The sequence below is a fragment of the Chrysemys picta genome, chromosome 18 (genome assembly GCF_011386835.1).
Source record: "Chrysemys picta bellii isolate R12L10 chromosome 18, ASM1138683v2, whole genome shotgun sequence".
In the NCBI taxonomy this organism is placed as follows: domain Eukaryota; kingdom Metazoa; phylum Chordata; order Testudines; family Emydidae; genus Chrysemys; species Chrysemys picta.
Window position 1 is genome coordinate 168565 of NC_088808.1, and position 23157 is coordinate 191721.

Below are 23157 nucleotides of genomic sequence, written 5' to 3' on the forward strand. Positions count from 1 at the left end.
CTAGGGGCGGTCTCACACAATGGGGTTCAGAAGAGCTAGTGGGGGAGGCAGACTGGGGCAGGGGCACAGGAGCTAGTGGGGTGACATTGAGCCAGGGGCTGAATGGGCCTGGGGGTGAAGGAATACATGGAGACAGGGGCAGCTATGGCTGGCTGAGTGAAGGTGCAGGGCCACACAGGGACAAGGGGGTACAGGACCACAAGGGGACATGTGCAGACATACCTGGCTGATTGGAAAGTTGGGGTGCAGGGACACATGTGAATAGGGCAGATGTACTTGACTAAATGGGAGAGGCTAGGGGTCAGCCAGGGTCTGCATGGGGGATGCTCCCCAACTCCCTAACAATCCCTGCCTCCCCTTCCCCCCCAAATCCTATTCCACAGTTCTCCCACCAACACCCAACAACCCTCTGGGTTCACTCCCAGGCTGCTTCCCAGCAATTACTTCCCTCTCCCTAAGTTCCTCCATTACCCCTGAATCCCCCCAAGCCTTCTCACTGCTTCTGAGGGATGCAGAAAATACACACCTGTATTGTAGTTTAAATGAATCATTACTCAAAGTTCTGTATTAATATGCATAGTAAGGGATCTATTTGTCAAAAAACATTTCCTGAATCTTTTTTGGTCTATATTGTTACAGACACTTGTTAATGGGTATTTTGAAATAAATTACCAAAATAATTGAAACGGGTGTGATTATATTTGACAAAAAATATGCAGAATATTGCAGAATTTTAAAATATTGTGCACAATCTTTAAAAAAATTTGGCACAGAATTCCCCCAAGAATAAATCTCCCAGGACTCTGCCACATCCTTCTCACCCCTCCCAAAAGGTATTGTAAAAGGAAACTGACCAGCAGGCTGTAGCGAGGAGTTTGGAATTGGGACTGAAATGGCAGTAAGATATCGGGCGGTCATCTCCAATCTGACTGCAGAAATTATTCAAGGACTGCAAAGACATAGAGACAACTCTGACTCAAAACAGCACAAACCAGCAAGAGCCTCCTCTTTTTAAGGAGGCCATTCAAGTGACACACCCAAGCAAAGAGAACGGAGACCTTCACCAAGTCACTCTGCAAAGAGGTGAACTGCCCCAGCACCATGCCAATTCCATGGAGCAGACACATTGTACTGTAGGGCAGGTCTTACACGACAAAATTAAGTTGACTTAAATCAATGTACAGCCACTGCAGTAATTAAAGCAGTGGTTCCCATCCACACTATGTTCCTTCTGTCTGCGCTGTGCTTCCTCACCAGGAGCACTTCCACCAAGACATTGTGGGGCACTGACAGCTGTGAGTCCTACACAGGATAGGGCTGACAGCTGAAAGGTGATGTAAGTAATGCAGTGTCTATATGAACACCTTGTCACCCTAAGTACATTGATCTAAGTGCTACGCCTCTCACGGAGGTGGAGTTATTAAATCAATGTAGTAGGTGACTTACATCGGTGGGATTTTTAGTGTAGACGCTTAGAGTTAGATCAGCATAAGCTCTCAGCTTGCTGGGCCCTGCACTACTGGATATGTTTGAAGGTGCACTTCCAAGTGTTGGTTCTGATCCAGAGAGCCCTATGTGGTCTGGGTCCCTCTTTTCCTACATACCAGGTGCAATCACCATTGATTTTGCCAGGGCTAGAGGCAGGGTGTTCTCAGGAAAGAGTCCACCCATCTAAAGCTGCCCCCCTCTGGAGGTATTAGGTAGAATATTACTGGCTTTAGAGCACAGTGTGAGAATGCTCTGTTAATTGGCTTCTAGTTCCATTTTTACAGAAGGGGGGGGGGAATTCATTGACTCATTCTGAAACAATTGTTACTATGTTGGTTTTTTCCATTGGTTTAAGGCTCCCAGGTGCCAAGGAAGCAGGTGAGAGAACAATCTTTAAAAAAAAACCATGATCCCTCTTCCCTGCTGAAAAAAGCCAGTGACCAGCCCAGGCAGTTTCTTTATCACCATAGGCTACTTGTGCAAAAGTGCACAGATGTGTCTCCATCCCTTTGCCCTGCAGGGAGAGGATTAATAGAGCTGCGCGGATACAAATTTATATCCATGTATGCGGATATCTGCAGGTATAAATCGGCATCGGTGGAACTGGAGGGCTCTCCCGGGAACTGCGGTGGGGAAAGGAGCAGAATGTGGGGCCGCTGCTCCCAGGAGCCAATGCCCCATGCTGGCAGGTCCTCTGGCACGGCTATAATGCCTTCGCCCTGCCCCCGTCCCTTCCATGCAGTTGACTGTGTCTCCTGTTTGGGATATAAATTTGTATCCGTGCGGGGCTATAAGGATTAAACCCAAACCCTGTCCTCTGAATCACTGACGGGACAGGACCATTTTAGGTTCAAGGCCCAGCCTGGTCACACAATCAGAGAAGGGGCAGAGCATGCTAGGCAGGGCTTGGAGAATAACATGCAGCTGGGAAGTCACTCTAGGCCTGGGAGCTTTGCTCTGGTAGAGCCATCTCTTGATCACTTATGCTTAGAGATAAAACCACCCCTTACCCTCAAGGATTTGTGCAGTTCTTGCTTCTGGGATGTCCTGGTCGCCTCTGGAATCTCTTTGTACAGACGGGCTTCTTCCAGCCGCTTTGTTGCCCTGTGGCATGAGCAAAATTAGAGTGATTATACCTCACATCCCCCTGCCCTAGGGCTGGCATAGGTCCTGTCCTCTCCTTCTTGGCCTCAAAGCTGGGCTATTGCCAGCGCTAGTCATGTGTACAACCCCATAGTCCTTTATGCTTGGCTCCAACCACAGCTATGAGTCCCCTGTTCTCAAGTTCCCAGCTTTGCCCACCACAGGGCAATCATTAGCTTGGTTTAACAAGTCTGCTGCTCCTTATAACAGCTCATGTCTTCTCCCACTGTTTTCAATTGGTAACCTGGTTCCTTACCTGGGGAGCGAGTAGTTGGCGATCCACAGCCTAGCTATTTTCAGGCTGTTGGGCCCTTCATGGTACCAAGTTTGCTGATACTAAAAAACAAAAAAAACCCAGAAAAAGTCTGAGTGATGCCACTGCAGCATCTGCTGTTAAATCTGTGCTGAGAGTGGGAAGCAGCTATTTCCGGGGGTTTATAAAGTGTGTGGATTAGTGTGGCTCTACTATCCCTAGAGAAGGGTTTAAGGCAGATGTGTCACACATACGGTCTCATGGACCAGATTTGGCTTGTCTGAGATGTTTACATAGCCCACATGCCATGTTCAGATTGCGCAGTCTCAGCTTTTCATTTAATCACTGCATAGTTAATTATTTTAGCAGATGGAAGGGGGAAGGAAGTCCAGGGAGTGGGAAATGAGAGTTGCTGCAAGGAAGAAAACGCAGAGAGAAGAATAAAGGAAAAACAAAATGAAGAGGGAGAGAAAGGAGGGTAGAGAAGGGCAGAAAAAGTGGTGTAGTAGCTCAAAGTAGATGGCAAAGACAATGAATGTGGCAATAAAGTACTTAATAATAGAAATTAAAAGGTTAATTACTCTAAAAGGACACATTCTGGCCTTGCTCTTCATGCAGTCCTCTCATTGCCAGCAGCAAGCTTTCTGCTGTGGAAGGAGAGGGGCATGGAGCCCTACATCTACACTTCTGGCTCATGGACAATAACTAAATGTGGAATGCAGCCCTTTCTACACAATACATTTGACACCCCCGATTCAATAGGTTATAAAAGTGGAAGCAACAGGCTTTTTCAAATGGGTAGCAGTGGCAGGAAGGGATGATGTGTGGAGTGAATTCATACTATCAGACCCTCTGTTGAAACAAGAATCCACCAGGACAGAGGCCTGGAAATAATACAGGCTGCCAAACAGGCTGTCAAGCAGCCTCCTCCTCTCTGCATTAACAGCCAGCAGACACTAAGAATGGGAGATTTTACCTCTTCTTTGGATTTCTTAGATTTTTCATCATCTTTCTTGGTCTTTTTTAAGGCATCTGTGCCAACCACCGAGAGGATATTTCTCAATCTGTAATGAGATGCATCAAAAGTTAACCCTATTCACTCAGTGAGTTCTAGATAATCTTGGCCAGGAGAGATGGTCAGTTTCTTTCACTGTCGCCTCCCCTCAACTCCTTCTACATCACCATGAAGACTCACTGGTCAACAATACTCACTGCACTCAACATCTCAAGGAATTTGACAGGAGATTTGAATGGGGTGGGGGTGGTTACCACTATCAGCCACACAGAGGACTAGGTACAGCACCTTTCTCTCCGTTCTGCAGGCCCCTCTCCAAAGAGCGTGATGGGCTCCCCAAGTGCTCGTAGGCACGCCTTGACTTCAGAGTCATCTGTGGAAACGTTGATCTGCCTGGCACGCTTCCTGCGCTCAAACTCAGCCAACACTTCTGCCTGACGCTCACTTATGTGGTCTTCAAGATCAAAGACCTCACCTACGCCAGAAACAGAGCCATCAGATTAAAACAACAAATGAAATTAAAGCAGCAAAGGTTTGGACAATTCTAACCACTAAAAGATATATATAATTAAAAAATGATTCTCACAATCATTTAAAGCAGGGATATTTGGTACCAGCAATGGCATGTTCCTCCAGACACCCTGCTCAAATCAAGATGGTGCACTGGATATTAGGACTTGTAGTCTCAGCAGCCCCAACCTCTGTATTGAAGTTCAGCAGCTGATTAAGTACAGACCTCAGGCTTCTGGCAAGCTGCCAGCATGCCTAGGGTCCTATGAAATCCATTTTATTTTTGTGGATTTTTAGATTTATTTTTTAAAAATGAATTCACTCTTCTCCAGCCCTGGAGCCACAGCAGGAGTGAGAAAAGGAATTCTGTGTTATTGTTTTGCTTCCATGATTCCATCTGTGTTCTTGTTAACGTAGATTTCAGAGGCCCTACATGCCTTTCAGCTGGGCAAAGTTTGTGCATCTACAATTTTGGCCAATAGTCAAACCTAATCAAAGACTCATTTTCCTTATAAACGTCTCTAAGTCAGTTAAAAATTAATTCCATTTTTTGGGGTGGGTGGGTGTTTAAATCAAGACTGTTTGATACACGGACAATAATTAAGTAGCCTTACTATAAATGCAAAAAAATGTTCATAACTGAATTGCAATGGGAAAAGCTGATTTTAAAAAAATGCCTACAATTTAAACAAAAGATCCTGCAAATATACAGTATATGGTAAAAGTGACACATTTTAAATCACCTTTTAAAGTAGCACTCAGTAATATGACTGTCATAACTATAAAGGGAAGGGTAACAGCTGTCCTGTGTACAGTACTATAAAATCCCTCCTGGCCAGGGACTCCAAAATCCTTTTCCCTGTAAAGGGTTAAGAAGCTCAGGTAACCTGGCTGGCATCTGACCTAAAGGACCAATAAGGGGACAAGATACTGTCAAATCTTGGGGGGGGGGGAAGGCTTTTGTTTGTGTTCTTTGTTTGGGAGTGTGTTCGCTCTCGGGACTGAGAGGGACCAGACATCAATCCAGGTTCTCCACATCTTTCTAAACAAGTCTCTCCTATTTCAGACTTGTAAGTAAATAGCCAGGCAAGGCGTGTTAGTTTTCCTTTGTTTTCTCAACTTGTAAATGTACCTTTTACTAGAGTGTTTATCTTTGTTTGCTGTACTTTGAACCTAAGACTAGAGGGGAGTCCTCTGAGCTCTTTTAGTTTGATTACCCTGTAAGGTTAATTTCCATACTGATTTTACAGAGATGATTTTTACTTTTGTCTTTAATTAAAAGCCTTCTTTTGAAGAACCTGATTGATTTTTTCCTTGTTTTAAGATCCAAGGGGTTTGGATCTTGATTCACCAGGAGTTGGTGAGAGGAAGGAGGGGAATGGTTAATTTCTCCTTGTTTTAGATCCAAGGGGGTTGGACCTGTATTCACCCGGAGTTGGTGGGAGGAAGGAGGGGGGATGGTTAATTTCTCCTTGTTTTAAGATCCAAGGGGTTTGGATCTGTATTCACCAGGGAATTGGTGAAAGGTTTCTCAAGGCTACCCAGGGAAGGAAATTAGCCTTGGGATGGTGGCAGCGGAACCAGAGCTAAGCTGGTAGTTAAGCTTAGAAGTTTTCATGCAGGCCCCTACATTTGTACCCTAAAGTTCAAAGTGGGGATCCAGCCTTGACAATGACCAATCTGACATTGCTGAACAGTAACACAAGAAGTCCACAGTAGTAAGTGTGTGTGTGTGTTAGGGGAGTTAGTGAGACAGCGTGTGTGTTAGGGGAGTATATCTGCATGCTGTCTCTTTAAGCAGTGCACTCACCAGTCTGAACACTTGTTCAGACAGCAGCCAGGCTGAGCCAGAAGCTGGTGCAGACAGGTGCCCCTTTGTCCCCCCACCCAAGCTGAGACTGGGTATACCAGCAGGGGGAGGGGGACAACCTGACATCTGTGCCCCTCTCCCACCCCACAAACCACAGCAGATCAGGGGCTCCCAATCGAGAGCAGCTTGACTAAGTGCGCCTGTACCTAGCTCAGCCATGCAGCCCTCCCTGACAATGGCAGCAGCTCTAGTGGCGGGAGAGCAGGATTCCACGTTAATGTTTTGATTCTGTGATTCCGCCTGTGTTCTCATTAATGCAGATTTCACAGGGCCCAAACAAGAGGGTGGTACACAGAGTGCACTCTTACCGCTGGTTATGTTAATATTGCCTGCTTCAATTGCAGCTTTCACTCTCTCTCTTCCCAGCAGCCCTGATTCTCCTTTGGCAAGACGTTCCCTTTCCTTCTCCTCCAAACTGCCGTAGAAGATATGGGATCTCTTGGGTGGGGGAGCATCACTGTCCTCTGAGAGCTTGTTTTTTGTTGCCTGGAGGCAGGATTTCAAGAGACTTGTTAGATATTTATCTGGCTACAAAGCAGCAATTCAGCAATCTCTTCAGCTGTGTGAGACAGCATCCTCCAGGGAGAAAGAGTTAATGAGGTCATCCAGGTGAGAAGCCCTGAAATTATACAGAAAAGTTCATTTGAACATTGAGACTATTCCCCAGCAAAACTGTGTTAAAGAAGAGTTAGCAGCAAAGGAGTTTTTAAAAAACTGGACATGTGATCTTTTCTGTTTCTTTATGATGTTAACAAAAATCCTCTCAGGCTCTCCTTAACTTTTTTTTCCCTGCTAGTTTCTTCCTTTGGGGCTACACTTGAAAGTTAATTTTGATTAAGGTAGGTACAAATTTAAACGGCATCAGCTATTTCTGATTAACTCCCTGCGAGGACGCTCTTATTCTGAAATAAGAGTGTCGCCTTGCTCCTCTCGATTCAGCTAAACCAGAACACCACACTCATGCTCCAGAATATGAGCATGCACACAGAGATATTCCTGAATAACTCCACGTAGAGACAAGCCCTTAAAATGTAGAATCTGCTCTTCCCTAGCTTTTCTGGAGGATGTCTGGGTGATATAAGGCATGTCTTAACACTCTAACCGAAAGGAGGAAGGATCTGAATCTTTCACAAGGAATTTCATTATTCAAAACATTACTTAGGCCTTGGCTACACTTGCAGATGTACAGCGCTGTGAGTTAAACCTGACTTCGTGCTGCAGTCTGTCCACACTGACAGCTGCCCAGCGCACTGTCGTGGCCACATTTGCAGCAACTGCAGCGCTATTGGGAGCGGTGCATTATGGGAAGCTATCCCACAGAGCACCTTTTCCCATTCTGGCGCCGTGGGTTGTGGGAAGGGGGTGTGGGTGCGGGGGATTCTGGGTCCTGTCCCAACGCCCCGTGATGCATCGCTTCACATCCCAGAAAACTCTTTTGTTTCCGTCCACCTTTGGCGCCATCTTTCAACGGTTTCTGTGCAGCGTGATCTGTCTGCAGGAAATGGAGTCCGAACTGCTGAGGCGTATGCTGACGAGTCTCGCCAGCATGTCACGTTTGGCTGTCAAACTATTCCTTAAGATCCAAAGTGACAGTGAGGGTGAGGAGTCCGACGATGCTATTGAGCTGCGTAACGCGTATGACACGAAATTGCTTGTGGCATTCACGGACATGCTCAGCACCGTGGAACGCCGCTTTTGGGCTCGAGAAACAAGCACCGAGTGGTGGGATCACATCATCATGAAAGTCTGGGATGACGAGCAGTGGCTGCAGAACTTTCAGATGAGAAAAGCCACTTTCATGGGACTGTGTGAGGAGCTTGCCCCCACCCTGCGGTGCAAGGACACAAGATTGAGTGCTGCCCGGCCAGTGGAGAAGCGGGTGGCTATTGCAAACTGGAAACTGGCAACTCCAGACAGCTACTGGTCGGTCGCAAACCAGTTTGGAGTGGGAAAGTCGACCGTTGGAATCGTGTTGATGCACGTTTGCAAGCCCATTAATTTCATCCTACTCAGAAGAACCGTCATTCTGGGTAACGTGCAGGAAATAGTGGATGGCTTTGCACAAATGGGGTTCCCTAACTGTGGAGGGGCCATAGATGGGACGCACATTCCTATTCTGGCACCACCCCACCTAGGATACCGAGGGGTATTTCTCTATGGTTCTCCAGGCGCTTGTGGATCACCGTGGGCGTTTTATTGACACGAACACAGGCTGGCCTGGAAAGGTGCATGACGCACGCATCTTTCGGAACACTTGGCTGTTCAGGAAGATGCAGGCTGGGACTTTTTTCCCAGAGTGGAAGATCACGGTAGGGGAAGCTTAAATGCCCATTGTGATCCTTGGAGATCCCGCTTACCCGTTAATGGCATGGCTCATGAAACTCTACACAGGGAGCCTTGACAGCAGCAAGAAACGGTTCAACTACAGGCTGAGCCGGTGCCGAATGACTGTGGAGCGTGCCTTTGGCTGTTTAAGGGGCCGCTGGCGATCTCTGTATGGGAAGCTGGACTTGGCCGAAAACAGCATCCCCGCAGTTATATCCGCGTGCTGTGCCCTCCATAATATTTGTGAAGGGAAGGGTGAAAGCTTCACTCAGGCATGGACCTCCGAGGTTGAACACCTGGAGGCTGAATTTGCACAGCCAGAGAGCAGGGCTATTACAGGGGCCCAGCGCGTGGCTGCAAGGATTAGGGATGCCTTGAGGGAGCAATTTGAGGCTGAAAACCAGCAGTGATATCTGGTGCCCTGCATGGGAGTGAAGTGCAGTAGCTCCAATCTTTAGGAATCAGTGTTTGCTAAGCAGACAAGCAGACTTGCAGTGCCTGTTTCTTTCCTGGGCTAAGGAGTCTTCTACTTTATGCAATAATAAAGAATGTTTTCAAAGCCAAAGAATCCATTTATTGAAAAGAAACAAGGGGGTGGAGTGGGGAACAGTACAATCACAGATTCGCATATGTCTTGTCTGGTGTGCTGGACAGTGAATGCTGCACTTCAGGACAGCTATACTACATAGTGATGGGGGTTGAGTGCAGAGGGTAAGGGTTGTGGTTTTCAGGGCTGGGTGGTGAAGGTACTGGTGTTGGAGGTAGCGGGTGGCGTGAAGAACACGGAAGTTGGGTAAAGTGGGTTGGAGGTGACAGTGGGGCACAATGGAAAGAGTTTTGGGACAAGGGCTGTGGGGGGGGGTGGCGTTTGCAGTACTGCTCCTTTCTGCATGGCTACCAGCTCCTGGATAGCGTCTGCTTAGCGCTCCAGGATGCTTATGAGCCTATCAGTGCTTTGCTGCCGGTGCGCGGTGCTTTGCCGCCGGTGTGCTGCGTTTTCCTGACAGATCCTGCTTTCTCTCTCCCTCCAGTCCTGTGCTTTCTCATTCTCTTTAATAGATTGCCGCATCATTTCTTGCAGTATGTCTTCTTTGCTTTTTCGCGGTCTCTTCCTGAGTCTTTGCAGTCTCTGAGCAGGCGATAAGAGGGATGGCGGAGGTCTCAAGGTTGATGCAGCTGCATAGGCAAAAAACGCAACATTTAACAGAGGCAGCATTGTTTATATCAGACAGAGTAATGATTCCCCCCGCACTTAAGGAGTAGAAAACACACAGGGTCTACACAATAACAATTTTCCCGTCCGAAACAACGCACACATATCCCACGGGAGCTTCAAAATGGTGAGTAAGGGGGACGGATTGTTTCAGGGTTGCACTGTCCTCTGGGTTTCTGTGCCTTGGGGAGAGCCAACAGCTTCAGGGGGCACCTACACTGAACACTGTCCCAACATTTTCCACAGGAGTTCGTCCTGGACGACATCTCGCTGCTGAGGGTGACCTGGGAAGCAAGGGAGGGTCTTCTACTGCAATGCAGCTTCTGCCCTGGCCCATATGCAGCTTGCCTGTGTGCAGCAATGGTCCTCCCGCCCCTCGCGGCACAGTGGCACGGACACGTTAGCCTGGCTGGGACAAGGACCACGGTGGCTCTCCCGATAAACCTGCGCAAGCGCATTGAACACGTTTTGGATGAGACATTTGAGATTACCGAGGCCGATTACCGCGATGTGATAAACCACATCAATGCACTATTCCGCATCTAGGCATGCATGCCTAACCCTCCTCTCCCAAAGAGCCCGCACCGAAAAAATTTCTTCCCGAAAAAAAAAAAAAAAAACGCTTACCGGGAACCTGCTCTTCTGTTTGTCCTCCACAGAGTACCGGCCGCTGCGACTGGTTACCATCCTCCTGGCTCGAGAAGAGCTCCTGGCTGCATGGCTCCAGGGATTCTGGGGTGTCTCCATCTGGGCCACCACCATCACTCCCGTTTTCCTCCTCCTCCTCCCCCCCCCCGCCCCGGCTATGAAGTGTCCATGGTGGTGCTAGGAATGGAGGTGGGTTTAACCCCAAGTATCGCAGCCAGCTCTTTGTAGAATCGGCAGGTCGCGGGGGGAGTACCCAAGTGGCCGTTTGCGTTGCGGGCTTTGCGGTAGGCACTCCGCAGCTCCTTCACTTTAATCCTGCACTGCAGGGTGTCCCGGTCATGGCCCCTTTCCATCATGTCCTTTGATACCTTCCCAAAGGTATCGTAATTCCTACGGCTGGAGCGCAGCTGGGACTGGACAGCTTCCTCCCCCCAAACACTGATGAGGTCCAGCAACTCACCATTGCTCCATGCTGGGGCTCGCTTGGGGCGTGGAGGCATGGTCACCTGGAAAGATTCGCTGATAGCACTCCACACCACGCCGGGATGAGCAAACAGGAAGGGGATTTTTAAGATTCCCGGGGAATGTAAAGGGTCGGTCACATGGTTGGTACCTGAGGCCAGGGCAGTAGAGTTTGAACTGATGACCAGAGTGGCTAGAACAGGCATTGTGGGATACTGCCGAATAATTCTGGAGGCCATTCACAGCGCATTGGGCGGCCACACTGGTGCTGCAGCACTGCAGCAGCAGCGCTGCACTCGCTATTCCTCTTGGAGAGGTGGAGTACATGCAGTTCTGCAACCACGGAGATACAGCACTGCAAATGCCTTGCCAGTGTGGACGGGGAGTGAGTTACAGCGCTGGGGGCGGCTTTACAGTGCTGCAACTCGCAAGTGTAGCCACGCCCTTAGCCTTAGAAGCTAAACAGGTTTTAAAAGTAAACAGAAAAATGTTAACCAGTAATCCCTTCTCCACTTTAAACCTGAACCTTCTCTGATCTTCAGATAAGAACATAATAATGGCCATATTGGGTCAGACCAAACATCCATCCAGCCCAGTATCCAGTCTGCCGACAGTGGCCAATGCCAGGTGCCCCAGAGGGAGTGAACTTAACAAGTAATGATCAAGTGATCTCTCTCCTGCCATCCATCTCCACCCTCTGACAAACAGAGGCTAGGGACACCATTCCTTACCCATCCTCGCTAATAGCCATTAATGGACTTAACCGCCATGAATTTATCTACTTCTCTTTTAAACCCTGTTATAGTCCTAGACTTCACAACCTGCTCAGGCAAGAAATTCCACAGGTTGACTGTGCGCTGTGTGAAGAACAACTTCCTTTTATTTGTTTTAAACCTGCTGCTCATTAATTTCATTTGGTGGCCCCTAGTTCTTATATTATGGGAAGAAGTAAATAACTTTTCCCTATTCACTTTCTCCTCACCACTCATGATTTTATAGACCTTTATCATATCCTCCCTTAGTCTCCTCTTTTCCAAGCTGAAAAGTCCTAGCCTCTTTACTCTCTCCTCATATGGGACCTGTTCCAAACCGCTAATCATTTTGGTTGCCCTTCTCTGAACCTTTTCTAATGCCAGTACATCTTTTTTGAGATGAAGAGACCACATCTGTACATAGTATTCAAGATGTGGGTGTACCATGGCTTTATACAAGTGCAATATAAAGAGATAGAGCGAAAGCTGTCTTACTCTCAATCCCTTTTTAAACGATTCCTAACATCCTGTTTGCTTTTTTGACTGCCGCTGCACACTGCGTGGACGTCTTCAGAGAACTATACACAATGACTCCAAGAACGAGCGGCGAACAGCAGAGGCTAACAGCGGGAGTTTGCCTGGGAGCTGTCCGAGAGGAGGTACGCTAAGTGCTGCATTAGGGGGGCTGTGTTGGTGAGTATCTGAGTGTCTGCTGCTGGGACAGTTGGTCAGTTTGACCGTGTGCTTGATTGCTTGCTTGTTTGTTTGAAAAGTGTGAATTGGGAGTGCTTTGTTCCAGGTGGGCCTTGAGTGGGCCTGACTGGTATATAAGGGCAGTCAGCAGCGAACCAGCTGAGCGGCGAACAGCAGAGGCTAACAGCGGGAGTTTGCCTGGGAGTTCACTTCGGGAGAGCTCACTGAGGCTTACATCTGCAGCTTTCTCTGAGTAGTTCCTGCAACAGCTGAGGAAGCTCTTAAGAGGACGATGATATGGAAGGTGAGCGATCAGCTGTTGTAACCTGCACAGGTTGTGCCATGTTTGTCTTTCTTCCACAGGAGAGAAACGACTTTGTCTGTACAAAGTGCAAGCTGGTCTCCATATTGGAAGAGAAGGTTCGAGGGCTGGAGAAACGAGTGTCGACTCTGCATTGCATAAGGGAAAATGAAGATTTCCTGGACAGACGTCAGGAGATGCTTCTACGGCCAGAATGTTCTGAAGATTCAGAGCAGGCGCAGCAGGGACAGAAGGATTGTGAGGAGGTTTGGCAGCATGTGCCCTCCAGAAGGAGAAAGAGGAGCGTCCATGCACCAGCAATGGTGATACAGGTGAGCAATCGTTTCCATGTTCTCTCTACAGGTACTAATGCGGAGAGTGGACTAGATGACCCATCTGAGGGAAGGGAGCAGAAGGAGACTCCACCGATTGGAAGGCAAAAGATGCACTGTCCTAGGGATGGGGGTTCCACGACCACCACTCCCAAGAGGAGGAGGAGGAGGGTGGTGGTGGTCGGGGACTCCCTCCTCAGGGGGACTGAGTCATCTATCTACCGCTCCGATCGGGAAAACCGAGAGGTCTGCTGCTTGCCAGGAGCTAGGATACACGATGTGACGGAGAGACTGCCGAGACTTATCAAGCCCTTGGATCGCTACCCCTTCCTGCTTCTCCACGTGGGCACCAATGATACTGCCAAGAATGACCTTGAGCGGATCACTGCAGACTATGTGGCTCTGGGAAGAAGGATAAAGGAGTTTGAGGCGCAAGTGGTGTTCTCGTCCATCCTCCCTGTGCAAGGAAAAGGCCGGGGTAGAGACCGTCGAATCGTGGAAGTCAACGAATGGCTACGCAGGTGGTGTCGGAGAGAAGGCTTTGGATTCTTCGACCATGGGATGGTGTTCCAAGAAGGAGGAGTGCTAGGCAGAGACGGGCTCCACCTAACGAAGAGAGGGAAGAGCATCTTCGCCAGCAGGCTGGCTAACCTAGTGAGGAGGGCTTTAAACTAGGTTCACCGGGGGAAGGAGACCAAAGCCCTGAGGTAAGTGGGGAAATGGGATCCTGGGAGGAAGCACAAGCAGGAGAGCGCAAGGGGGGAGGACTCCTGTCTCATGCTGAGAAAGAGGGACAATCGATGAGTTATCTTAAGTGCCTATACACAAATGCAAGAAGCCTGGGAAACAAGCAGGGAGAACTGGAAGTCCTGGCACAGTCAGGGAACTATGATGTGATTGGAATAACAGAGACTTGGTGGGATAACTCACATGACTGGAGTACTGTCATGGATGGATATAAACTGTTCAGGAAGGACAGGCAGGGCAGAAAAGGTGGGGGAGTTGTGTTGTATGTAAGAGAGGAGTATGACTGCTCAGAGCTCCGGTATGAAACTGCAGAAAAACCTGAGAGCCTCTGAATAAAGTTGAGAAGTGTGAGCAACAAGGGTGATGTCGTGGTTGGAGTCTGCTATAGACCACCAGACCAGGGGGATGAGGTGGACGAGGCTTTCTTCTGGCAACTAGCAGAAGTTGCTAGATCGCAGGCCCTGGTTCTCATGGGAGACTTTAATCACCCTGATATCTGCTGGGAGAGCAATACAGCGGTGCACAGGCAATCCAGGAAATTTTTGGATAGTGTAGGGGACAATTTCCTGGTGCAAGTGCTGGAGGAACCAACTAGGGGCAGAGCTTTTCTTGACCTGCTACTCACAAACAGGGAAGAACTAGTAGGGGAAGCAAAAGTGGATGGGAACCTGGGAGGCAGTGACCATGAGATCGTCGAGTTCAGGATCCTGACACAAGGAAGAAAGGAGAGCAGCAGAATACGGACCCTGGACTTCAGAAAAGCAGACTTTGACTCCCTCAGGGAACAGATGGGCAGGATCCCCTGGGAGAATAACATGAAGGGCAAAGGGGTCCAGGAGAGCTGGCTGTATTTTAAAGAATCCTTATTGAGGTTGCAGAAACAAACCATCCCGATGTGTAGAAAGAAGAGGAAATATGGCAGGCGACCAGCTTGGCTAAACAGTGAAATCCTTGCTGATCTTAAACACAAAAAAGAAGCTTACAAGAAGTGGAAGATTGGACAAATGACCAGGGAGGAATATAAAAATATTGCTCAGGCGTGCAGGAGTGAAATCAGGAAGGCCAAATCACACTTGGAGTTGCAGTTAGCAAGAGATGTTAAGAGTAACAAGAAGGGTTTCTTCAGGTATGTTAGCAACAAGAAGAAAATCAAGGAAAGTGTGGGCCCCTTACTGAATGAGGGAGGCAACCTAGTGACAGAGGATGTGGAAAAAGCTAATGTACTCAATGATTTTTTTGCCTCTGTCTTCACGCACAAGGTCAGCTCCCAGATTGCTGCACTGGGCAGTACAGCATGGGGAGAAGGTGACCAGCCCTCTGTGGAGAAAGAAGTGGTTCGGGACTATTTAGAAAAACTGGACATGCACAAGTCCATGGGGCCGGATGCGCTGCCTCCGAGGGTGCTAAAGGAGTTGGCGGGTGAGATTGCAGAGCCATTAGCCATTATTTTTGAAAACTCATGGCAATCGGGGGAGGTCCCAGATGACTGGAAAAAGGCTAACGTAGTGCCCATCTTTAAAAAAGGGAAGAAGGAGGATCCGAGGAACTACAGGCCAGTCAGCCTCACCTCAGTCCCTGGAAAAATCATGGAGCAGGTCCTCAAGGAATCAATTATGAAACATTTAGAGGAGAGGAAAGTGATCAGGAACAGTCAGCATGGATTCACCAAGGGGAAGTCATGCCTGACTAACCTAATTGCCTTCTATGATGAGACAACTGGCTCTGTGGATGAGGGGAAAGCAGTGGATGTGTTATTCCTTGACTTTAGCAAAGCTTTTGATACCGTCTCCCACAGTATTCTTGCTGCCAAGTTAAAGAAGTATGGGCTGGATGAATGGACTGTAAGGTGGATAGAAAGCTGGCTAGATCGTCGGGCTCAACGGGTAGTGATCAAGGGCTCCATGTCTAGTTGGCAGCCCGTTTCAAGCGGAGTGCCCCAAGGGTCGGTCCTGGGGCCGGTTTTGTTTAATATCTTTATTAATGATCTGGAGGATGGTGTGGACTGCACTCTCAGCAAGTTTGCAGATGACACTAAACTAGGAGGCATGGTAGATACACTAGAGGGTAGGGATCGGATACAGAGGGACGTAGACAAATTAGAGGATTGGGCCGAAAAAAACCTGATGACGTTCAACAAGGACAAGTGCAGAGTCCTGCACTTAGGACGGAAGAATCCCATGCACTGCTACAGACTAGGGACCGAATGGCTAGGTAGCAGTTCTGCAGAAAAGGACCTAGGGGTCACAGTGGACGAGAAGCTGGATATGAGTCAACAGTGTGCTCTTGTTGCCAAGAAGGCTAACGGCATTTTGGGCTGTATAAGTAGGGGCATTGCCAGCAGATCGAGGAACGTGATCGTTCCCCTTTATTCGACATTGGTGAGGCCTCATCTGGAATACTGTGTCCAGTTTTGGGCCCCACACTACAAGAAGGATGTGGAAGAATTGGAAAGAGTCCAGCGGAGGGCAACAAAAATGATTAGGGGTCTGGAGCACATGACTTATGAGGAGAGGCTGAGGGAACTGGGATTGTTTAGTCTCCAGAAGAGAAGAATGAGGGGGGATTTGATAGCAACCTTCAACTACCTGAAGGGGGGTTCCAAAGAGGATGGAGCTCGGCTGTTCTCAGTGGTGGCAGATGACAGAACAAGGAGCAATGGTCTCAAGTTGCAGTGGGGGAGGTCCAGGTTGGATATCAGGAAAAACTATTTCACTAGGAGGGTGGTGAAACACTGGAATGCGTTACCTAGGGAGGTGGTGGAGTCTCCTTCCTTGGAGGTTTTTAAGGCCCGGCTTGACAAAGCCCTGGCTGGGATGATTTAGCTGGGAATTGGTTCTGCTTTGAGCAGGGGGTTGGACTAGATGACCTCTTGAGGTCCCTTCCAACTCTGATATTCTATGATTCTATGAACTCTTTCCTGATTAGTTGTAGCTAAATTAGCCCCATTATATTCTATGTATAGTTGGTGTTATTTTTTCCAATGTGCATTACTTTACATTTATCCACAGTAAATTTCATTTGCCATTTTGTTGCCCAATCATTTAGTTTTGTGAGATCTTTTTGAAGTTCTTCACAGTCTGCTTCGGTCTTAACTATCTTGAGCAGTTTAGTATCATATGCAAACTTTGCCACCTCACTGTTTACCCCTTTCTCCAGATCATTTATGAATAACTTGAATAGGATTGGTCCTAGCACTGACTCTTGGGGAACACCACTAGTTACCCCTCTCCATTCTGAAAATTTACCATTTATTCCTACCCTTTGTTCCCTGTCTTTTAACCAGTTCTCTTATCCCCTGACAACTTAATTTACGCAAGAGCCTTTGGTGAGGGACCTTGTCAAAGGCTTTCTGGAAATCTAAGCACACTACGTCCACTGGATCCCCCTTGTCCACATGTTCGTTGACCCCTTCAAAGAACACTAATAGATTAGTAAGACATGATTTCCCTTTACAGAAACCATGTTGACTTTTGCCCAACAATTTATGTTCTTCTAGGTGTCTGACAATTTTATTCTTTACTATTGTTTCAACTAATTTGCCCAGTACTGATGTTAGATTTACCGGTCTGTAATTGCTGGGATCACCTCTAGAGCCCTTTTTAAATATTGGTGTTACATTAGCTATCTTCCAGTCATTGGGTACAGAAGCTGATTTAAAGGATAGGTTTTACCACAGTTACTAATTCCGCAATTTCACGAGTTGAGTTCTTTCAGAACTCTTGGGTGAATGCCATCTGGTCCTGGTGACTTGTTACTGTTAAGTTTATCAATTAATTCCAAACCCCTCCTCTAATGACACTTCAATCTGTGACAATTCCTCAGATTTGTCACCTACAAAGGATGGCTCAGGTTTGGGAATCTCCCTAACATCCTCAACCGTGAAGACTGAAGCAAAGAATTCATTTAGTTTCTCTGCAATGACTTTATCGTCTTTAAGTGCTCATTTTGTATCTCAATCGTCCAGGGGCCCCACTGGTTGTGGCTTCTGATACACTTAAAAAACATTTTGTTATTACCTTTTAAGTTTTTGGCTAGCTGGTCTTCAAACTCCTTTTTGGCTTATTACATGTTTACACTTAATTTGGCAGTGTTTATGCTCCTTTCTATTTACCTCACTAGGAACTGACTTCTGCTTTTAAAAAGATGCCTTTTTATCTCTCACTGCTTCTTTTACATGGTTGTTAAGCCACGGTGGCTCTTTTTTAGTTCTTTTACTGTGTTTTTTAATTTGGGGTATACGTTTAAGTTGGGCCTCTATTATGGTGTCTTTGAAAAGCGTCCATGCAGCTTGCAGGGATTTCACTCTAGTCACTGTACCTTTTAATTTCTGTTTACCTAACCTCCTCATTTTTGCATAGTTCCCCTTTCTGAAATTAAATGCCACAGTTGGGCTGCTGAGGTGTTCTTCCCACCACAGGATTGTTAAATGTTATATTATGGTCACTATTTCCTGTTATAGTTACCTCTTGGACCAGATCCTGTGCTCCACTCAGGACTAAATCGAGAATTGCCTCTCCCCTTGTGGGTTCCTGTACAGCTGCTCCAAGAAGCTGTCCTTTAAAGTATCAAGAAATTTTGTATCTGTATTTTATCCTGACGTGACATGTACCCAGTCAATCTGGGGATAATTGAAATCCCCCACTATTATTGAATTCTTTATTTTGATAGCCTCTCTAATCTCCCTCAGCATTTCATAGTCACTATCACTGTCCTGGTGAGGTGGTTGATAATAGATCCCCACTGTTATATTCTTATTAGAGCATGGAATTACTATCCATAGAGATTCTATGGAACATGTGGATTCATTTAAGATTTTTACTTCATTTGATTCTACATTCTTTCACATATAGTGCCACTCCCCGGCCCCGCACGACCTATTTCCGATATATTTTGTACCCCAGAATGATTGTGTCCCATTGATCGTCCTCACTCCACCAGGTTTCTGTGATGCCTTTATATCAATATCCTCCTTTAACACAAGACACTCTAGTTCACACATCTTATTATTTAGACTTCCAGCATTTGTGTACAATCACTTAAAAACTTGTCACTCTATTTGTCTGCCCTTTTCTGATGTATCAGATTCTTTTTTATGTGAATGTTTCTCGTCTGATCTGACCCATTCTTTATACTCTTCCATCCTCTCCTCCTGACTAAAACCTAGAGAATGTCCATCAATAGACTCTCCTCCAAGAGAAGTCTCTGTCCGATGTACTTGCTCCTCCGCAGCAATCAGCTTCCCCCCCCCATCTCTTAGTTTAAAAACTGCTCTGCAACCTTTTTAATGTTAAGTGCCAGCAGTTTGGAGCCACTTTGGTTTAGGTGGAGCCCATCCTTCCTGAATACGTTCCCCCATCCCAAAAGTTTCCCAGTTCCTAATAAATCTAAACCCCTCCTCCCTACACCATCATCTCATCCATGCATTGAGACTCTGAAGCTCTGCCTGCCTACCTGGCCCTGCGCATGGAACTGGAAGCATTTCTGAGAATGCCACCATAGAGGTCCTGGATTTCAGTCTCTTTCCTAGCAGCCTAAATTTGGCCTCCAGAATGTCACTCCTATCCTTCCCTATGTCATTGGTACCTACATGTACCACAACCACAGGCTCCTCCCCAGCACTACACATAAGTCTATCTAGATGCCTCGAGAGATCCGCAACCTTCGCACCAGGCAGGCAAGTCACCATACGGTTCTCCCGGTCATCACAAACCCTGCTATCTATGTTTCTAATGATTGAATCTCCCTTTACTAGCACCTGCCTTTTCCTAACGCCTGGAGTTCCCTCCCCCGGAGAGGTAACCTCAGTGCAAGAGGATACCCCAACATCATCTGAAAGGAGGGTCCCAACTATGGGAAGGTTGCCCTCTGCTCCTTCCTTCTGATCACAATTGTCACCATTTCACAAGTTCTCCATCACAGAATCTTTTAATATAGACAGTTCCTTAATTTCTCCTGTAGAAAACAAGTGGGAAAAACAAACTTTAAAAACCCACACTTTCTTCCCTTCTTTATCCATCAGATAGAAGCAAAAAGGGTACAAGACTATTTGCAGGTCACCTTTAAGACTGACAATGTTTTTCAGTCCAGCTAATATGCACAACAAAATTACAATCCCTACAAATTATTAAGACCTCCAAAAGCAAAAAGACCCCAAACTGTTGGAAAACGTAGCTGTGAAGCTGAGGGATTCAGTGAGTTCCTTCCCGTTTATAACACATTTCACTGACACCCTACCCCCCTACCCTCCCCCATTTTTCCAAAATAAAAACAAAGGTCAAACCAACCTGTTACTAGATTATAGAATCATAGAATATCAGGGTTGAAAGGTCATCTAGTCCAACCCCCTGCTCAAAGCAGGACCAATTCCCAACTAAACCATCCCAGCCAGGGCTTTGTCAAGCCAGACCTTAAAAACCCTCTAAGAAAGGAGATTCCACCACCTCCCTAGGTAACCCATTCCAGTGCTTCACCACCCTCCTAGTGAAAAAGTTTTTCCTAATATATAACCTAAGGCCCCCCCCCCCCCCATGCAACTTGAGACCATTACTCCTTGTTCTGTCATCTGGTACCACTGAGAACAGTCTAGATCCATCCTCTTTGGAACCCCCTTTCAGGTAGTTGAAATCAGCTATCAAATCCCCCCTCATTCTTCTCTTCTGCAGACTAAACAATCCCAGTTCCCTCAGCCGCTCCTCATAAGACATGTGCTCCAGCCCCCTAATCATTTTTGTTGCCCTCCGCTGGACTCTCTTCAATTTTTCCACATCCTTCTTGTAGTGTGGGGCCCAAAACTGGACACAGTACTCCAGATGAGGCCTCACCAATGTCGAATAGAGGGGAATGATCACGTCCCTCGATCTGTTGGCAATGCCCCTACTTATACAGCCCAAAATGCTGTTAGCCTTCTTGGCAACAAGGGCACACTGTTGACTCATCTCCAGCTTCTCATCAACTGTAACCCCTTTTCTGCAGAACTGCTGCCTAGCCATTCGGTCCCTAGTCTGTAACAGTGAATGGGATTCTTCCGTCCTAAGTGCAGGACTCTGCACTTGTCCTTGTTGAACCTCATCAGGTTTCTTTTGGCCCAATCCTCTAATTTGTCTAGGTCCCTCTGTATCCTATCCCTACCCTCCTCCCAGTTTAGTGTCATCTGCAAACTTGCTAAGAGTGCAGTCCACACCATCCTCCAGATCATTAATGAAGATATTGAACAAAACCGGTCCCAGGACCGACCCTTGGGGCATTCCGCTTGAAACCGGCTGCCAACTAGACATGGAGCCATTGATCACTACCCGTTGAGCCCGACGATCTAGCCAGCTTTCTATCCATCTTATAGTCCATTCATCCAGCCCATACTTCTTTAACTTGCTGACAAGAATACTGTGGGAGACCGTATCAAATGCTTTGCTAAAGTCAAGGAATAACACATCCACTGCTTTTCCCTCATCCACAGAGCCAGTTATCTCATCATAGAAGGCAATTAGGTTAGTCAGCCATGACTTGCCCTTGGTGAATCCATGCTGACTGTTCCTGATCACTTTCCTCTGCTCTAAGTGCTTCATAATTGATTCCTTGAGGACCTGCTCCATGATTTTTCCAGGGACTGAGGTGAGGCTGACTGGCCTGTAGTTCCTCGGATCCTCCTTCTTCCCTTCTTTTAAAGATGGGCACTACAGTATCCTTTTTCCAGTCATCTGGGACCTCCCCCGATCGCCATGAGTTTTCAAAAATAATGGCTAATGGCTCTGCAATCTCACCCGCCAACTCCTTTAGCACCCTCGGATGCAGCGCATCTGGCCCCATGGACTTGTGCTTGTCCAATTATTCTAAATAGTCCCGAACTTCTTTCTCCACAGAGGGCTGGTCACCTCCTCCCCATACTGTGCTGCCCAGTGCAGCAGTCTGGGAGCTGACCTTGTTTGTGGAGACAGGGGCAAAAAAAGCATTGAGTACATTAGCTTTTTCCACATCCTCTGTCACTAGGTTGTGTCCCTCATTCAGTAAGGGGCCCACACTTTCCTTGACTTTCTTCTTGTTGCCAACATACCTGAAGAAACCCTTCTTGTTACTCTTAACATCTCTTGCTAACTGCAACTCCAAGTGTGATTTGGCCTTCCTGATTTCACTCCTGCATGTCTGAGCAATATTTTTATACTCCTCCCGGGTCATTTATCCAATCTTCCACTTCTTGTAAGCTTCTTTTTTGCGTTTAAGATCAGCAAGGATTTCACTGTTAAACCAAGCTGGTCGCCTGCCATATTTACTATTCTTTCTACACATCGGGATATCATATTCTATTCCCTATGTAAAAGATCCATTTCCAATGATTTCATAACATCTTTGGGTACGACTCCATATTTAGATGCTCTTATTCTGGAATAAGAGTGCCCTAAATGGTCCCAGTTACTTGACATTTTCCCTAGTTAGTGGATTTTTCACACCCTTGAGCAACGTAGTTATACTGACTTAATGCCCTAGTGTAGACCAGGCTTCAGATGAACAGAGCAGTTACACATCTCAGAGCTATTGTTTCAGGCTCTATACATCTCCATGGGGCATTCCTCTTCACAGGAATACATCACAGTGAGCTCAACTGGCCTCTCCATACACCTCTCTGAACCTCCTATGCTGAAGATGGATATGTAGAACCCCTTCCAAGGGCTTGTCTACACCACGCAGCTTTTAGCAACAAGGCTGTGTTTGTCGCTAAAAGTCAGTGTGTGTAAATGCTGTTTTTTGGTACTTTGTCGGCACTTTTGCTGACAAAATACTTCCAGCCCCGCAAGCGGCATTAGCTTTGTCAACAAAGCCACGCTCACACTGCCACTTGCATCGACAAAACTTTTGTCTTTCGGGGGGGTGGGGGGGAAGCTTTTTTAAGTACTTGTGAAAGACAGAAGTTTTGTCGACAACTTCACGGTGTAGACAAGCCCCAAGTCACTACAACTCTTTATCCTTCCGTTTCCCCATCTGTACAATGAGGATAAAGTGTTTTGAGATCTACTGATGAAAAGCATTACAAAATATCTAGGTATTATCATCGTTACCTAGCCACAGTAGTGTCCCAACTACCAACCTAAATAACTACTACTTCCAAAATGATCACTAAGGCTGTGTCTACACTGCCACTTTCAGTGCTAAAACTTCTGTCGTTCATTTTTTTTTGTTGTGAAAAAAACAACACCCCTCTGAGTGACAAAAGTTTTAGTGCTGAAAAGCACCAGTATAGACAGTGCTTTATCGCTGGGAGCATAAAGCGACCACTGCTTGTTTGGGGTTTTTTTTTTTTTAAATCACTGGAAGAGTTCTCCCCTGGCAATAAAGCATGACTACACTGCGCATGTCACAGTTCTGCCGCAGTCACGCTGTAATGTGGGCAGTGTAGACATACCCTTACTCGAACAC

General features: G+C 47.0%; 1 protein-coding gene across 1 annotated transcript in view; it reads right to left on the reverse strand.

The window, feature by feature from the left end:
• Nucleotides 1–23157, reverse strand: part of PRPF4 (pre-mRNA splicing tri-snRNP complex factor PRPF4) — a 31621-nt gene that overhangs the window by 6196 nt on the left and 2268 nt on the right. Inside the window, exons 2-7 of the mRNA XM_005295591.4 lie at nt 6588–6765; nt 4188–4374; nt 3861–3948; nt 2888–2967; nt 2499–2592; nt 855–949 (exon numbers count right to left, since the gene is read on the reverse strand). Coding sequence (XP_005295648.2) covers nt 855–949; nt 2499–2592; nt 2888–2967; nt 3861–3948; nt 4188–4374; nt 6588–6765 — 722 coding nt within the window. The remainder of the gene's footprint in view (nt 1–854; nt 950–2498; nt 2593–2887; nt 2968–3860; nt 3949–4187; nt 4375–6587; nt 6766–23157) is intronic.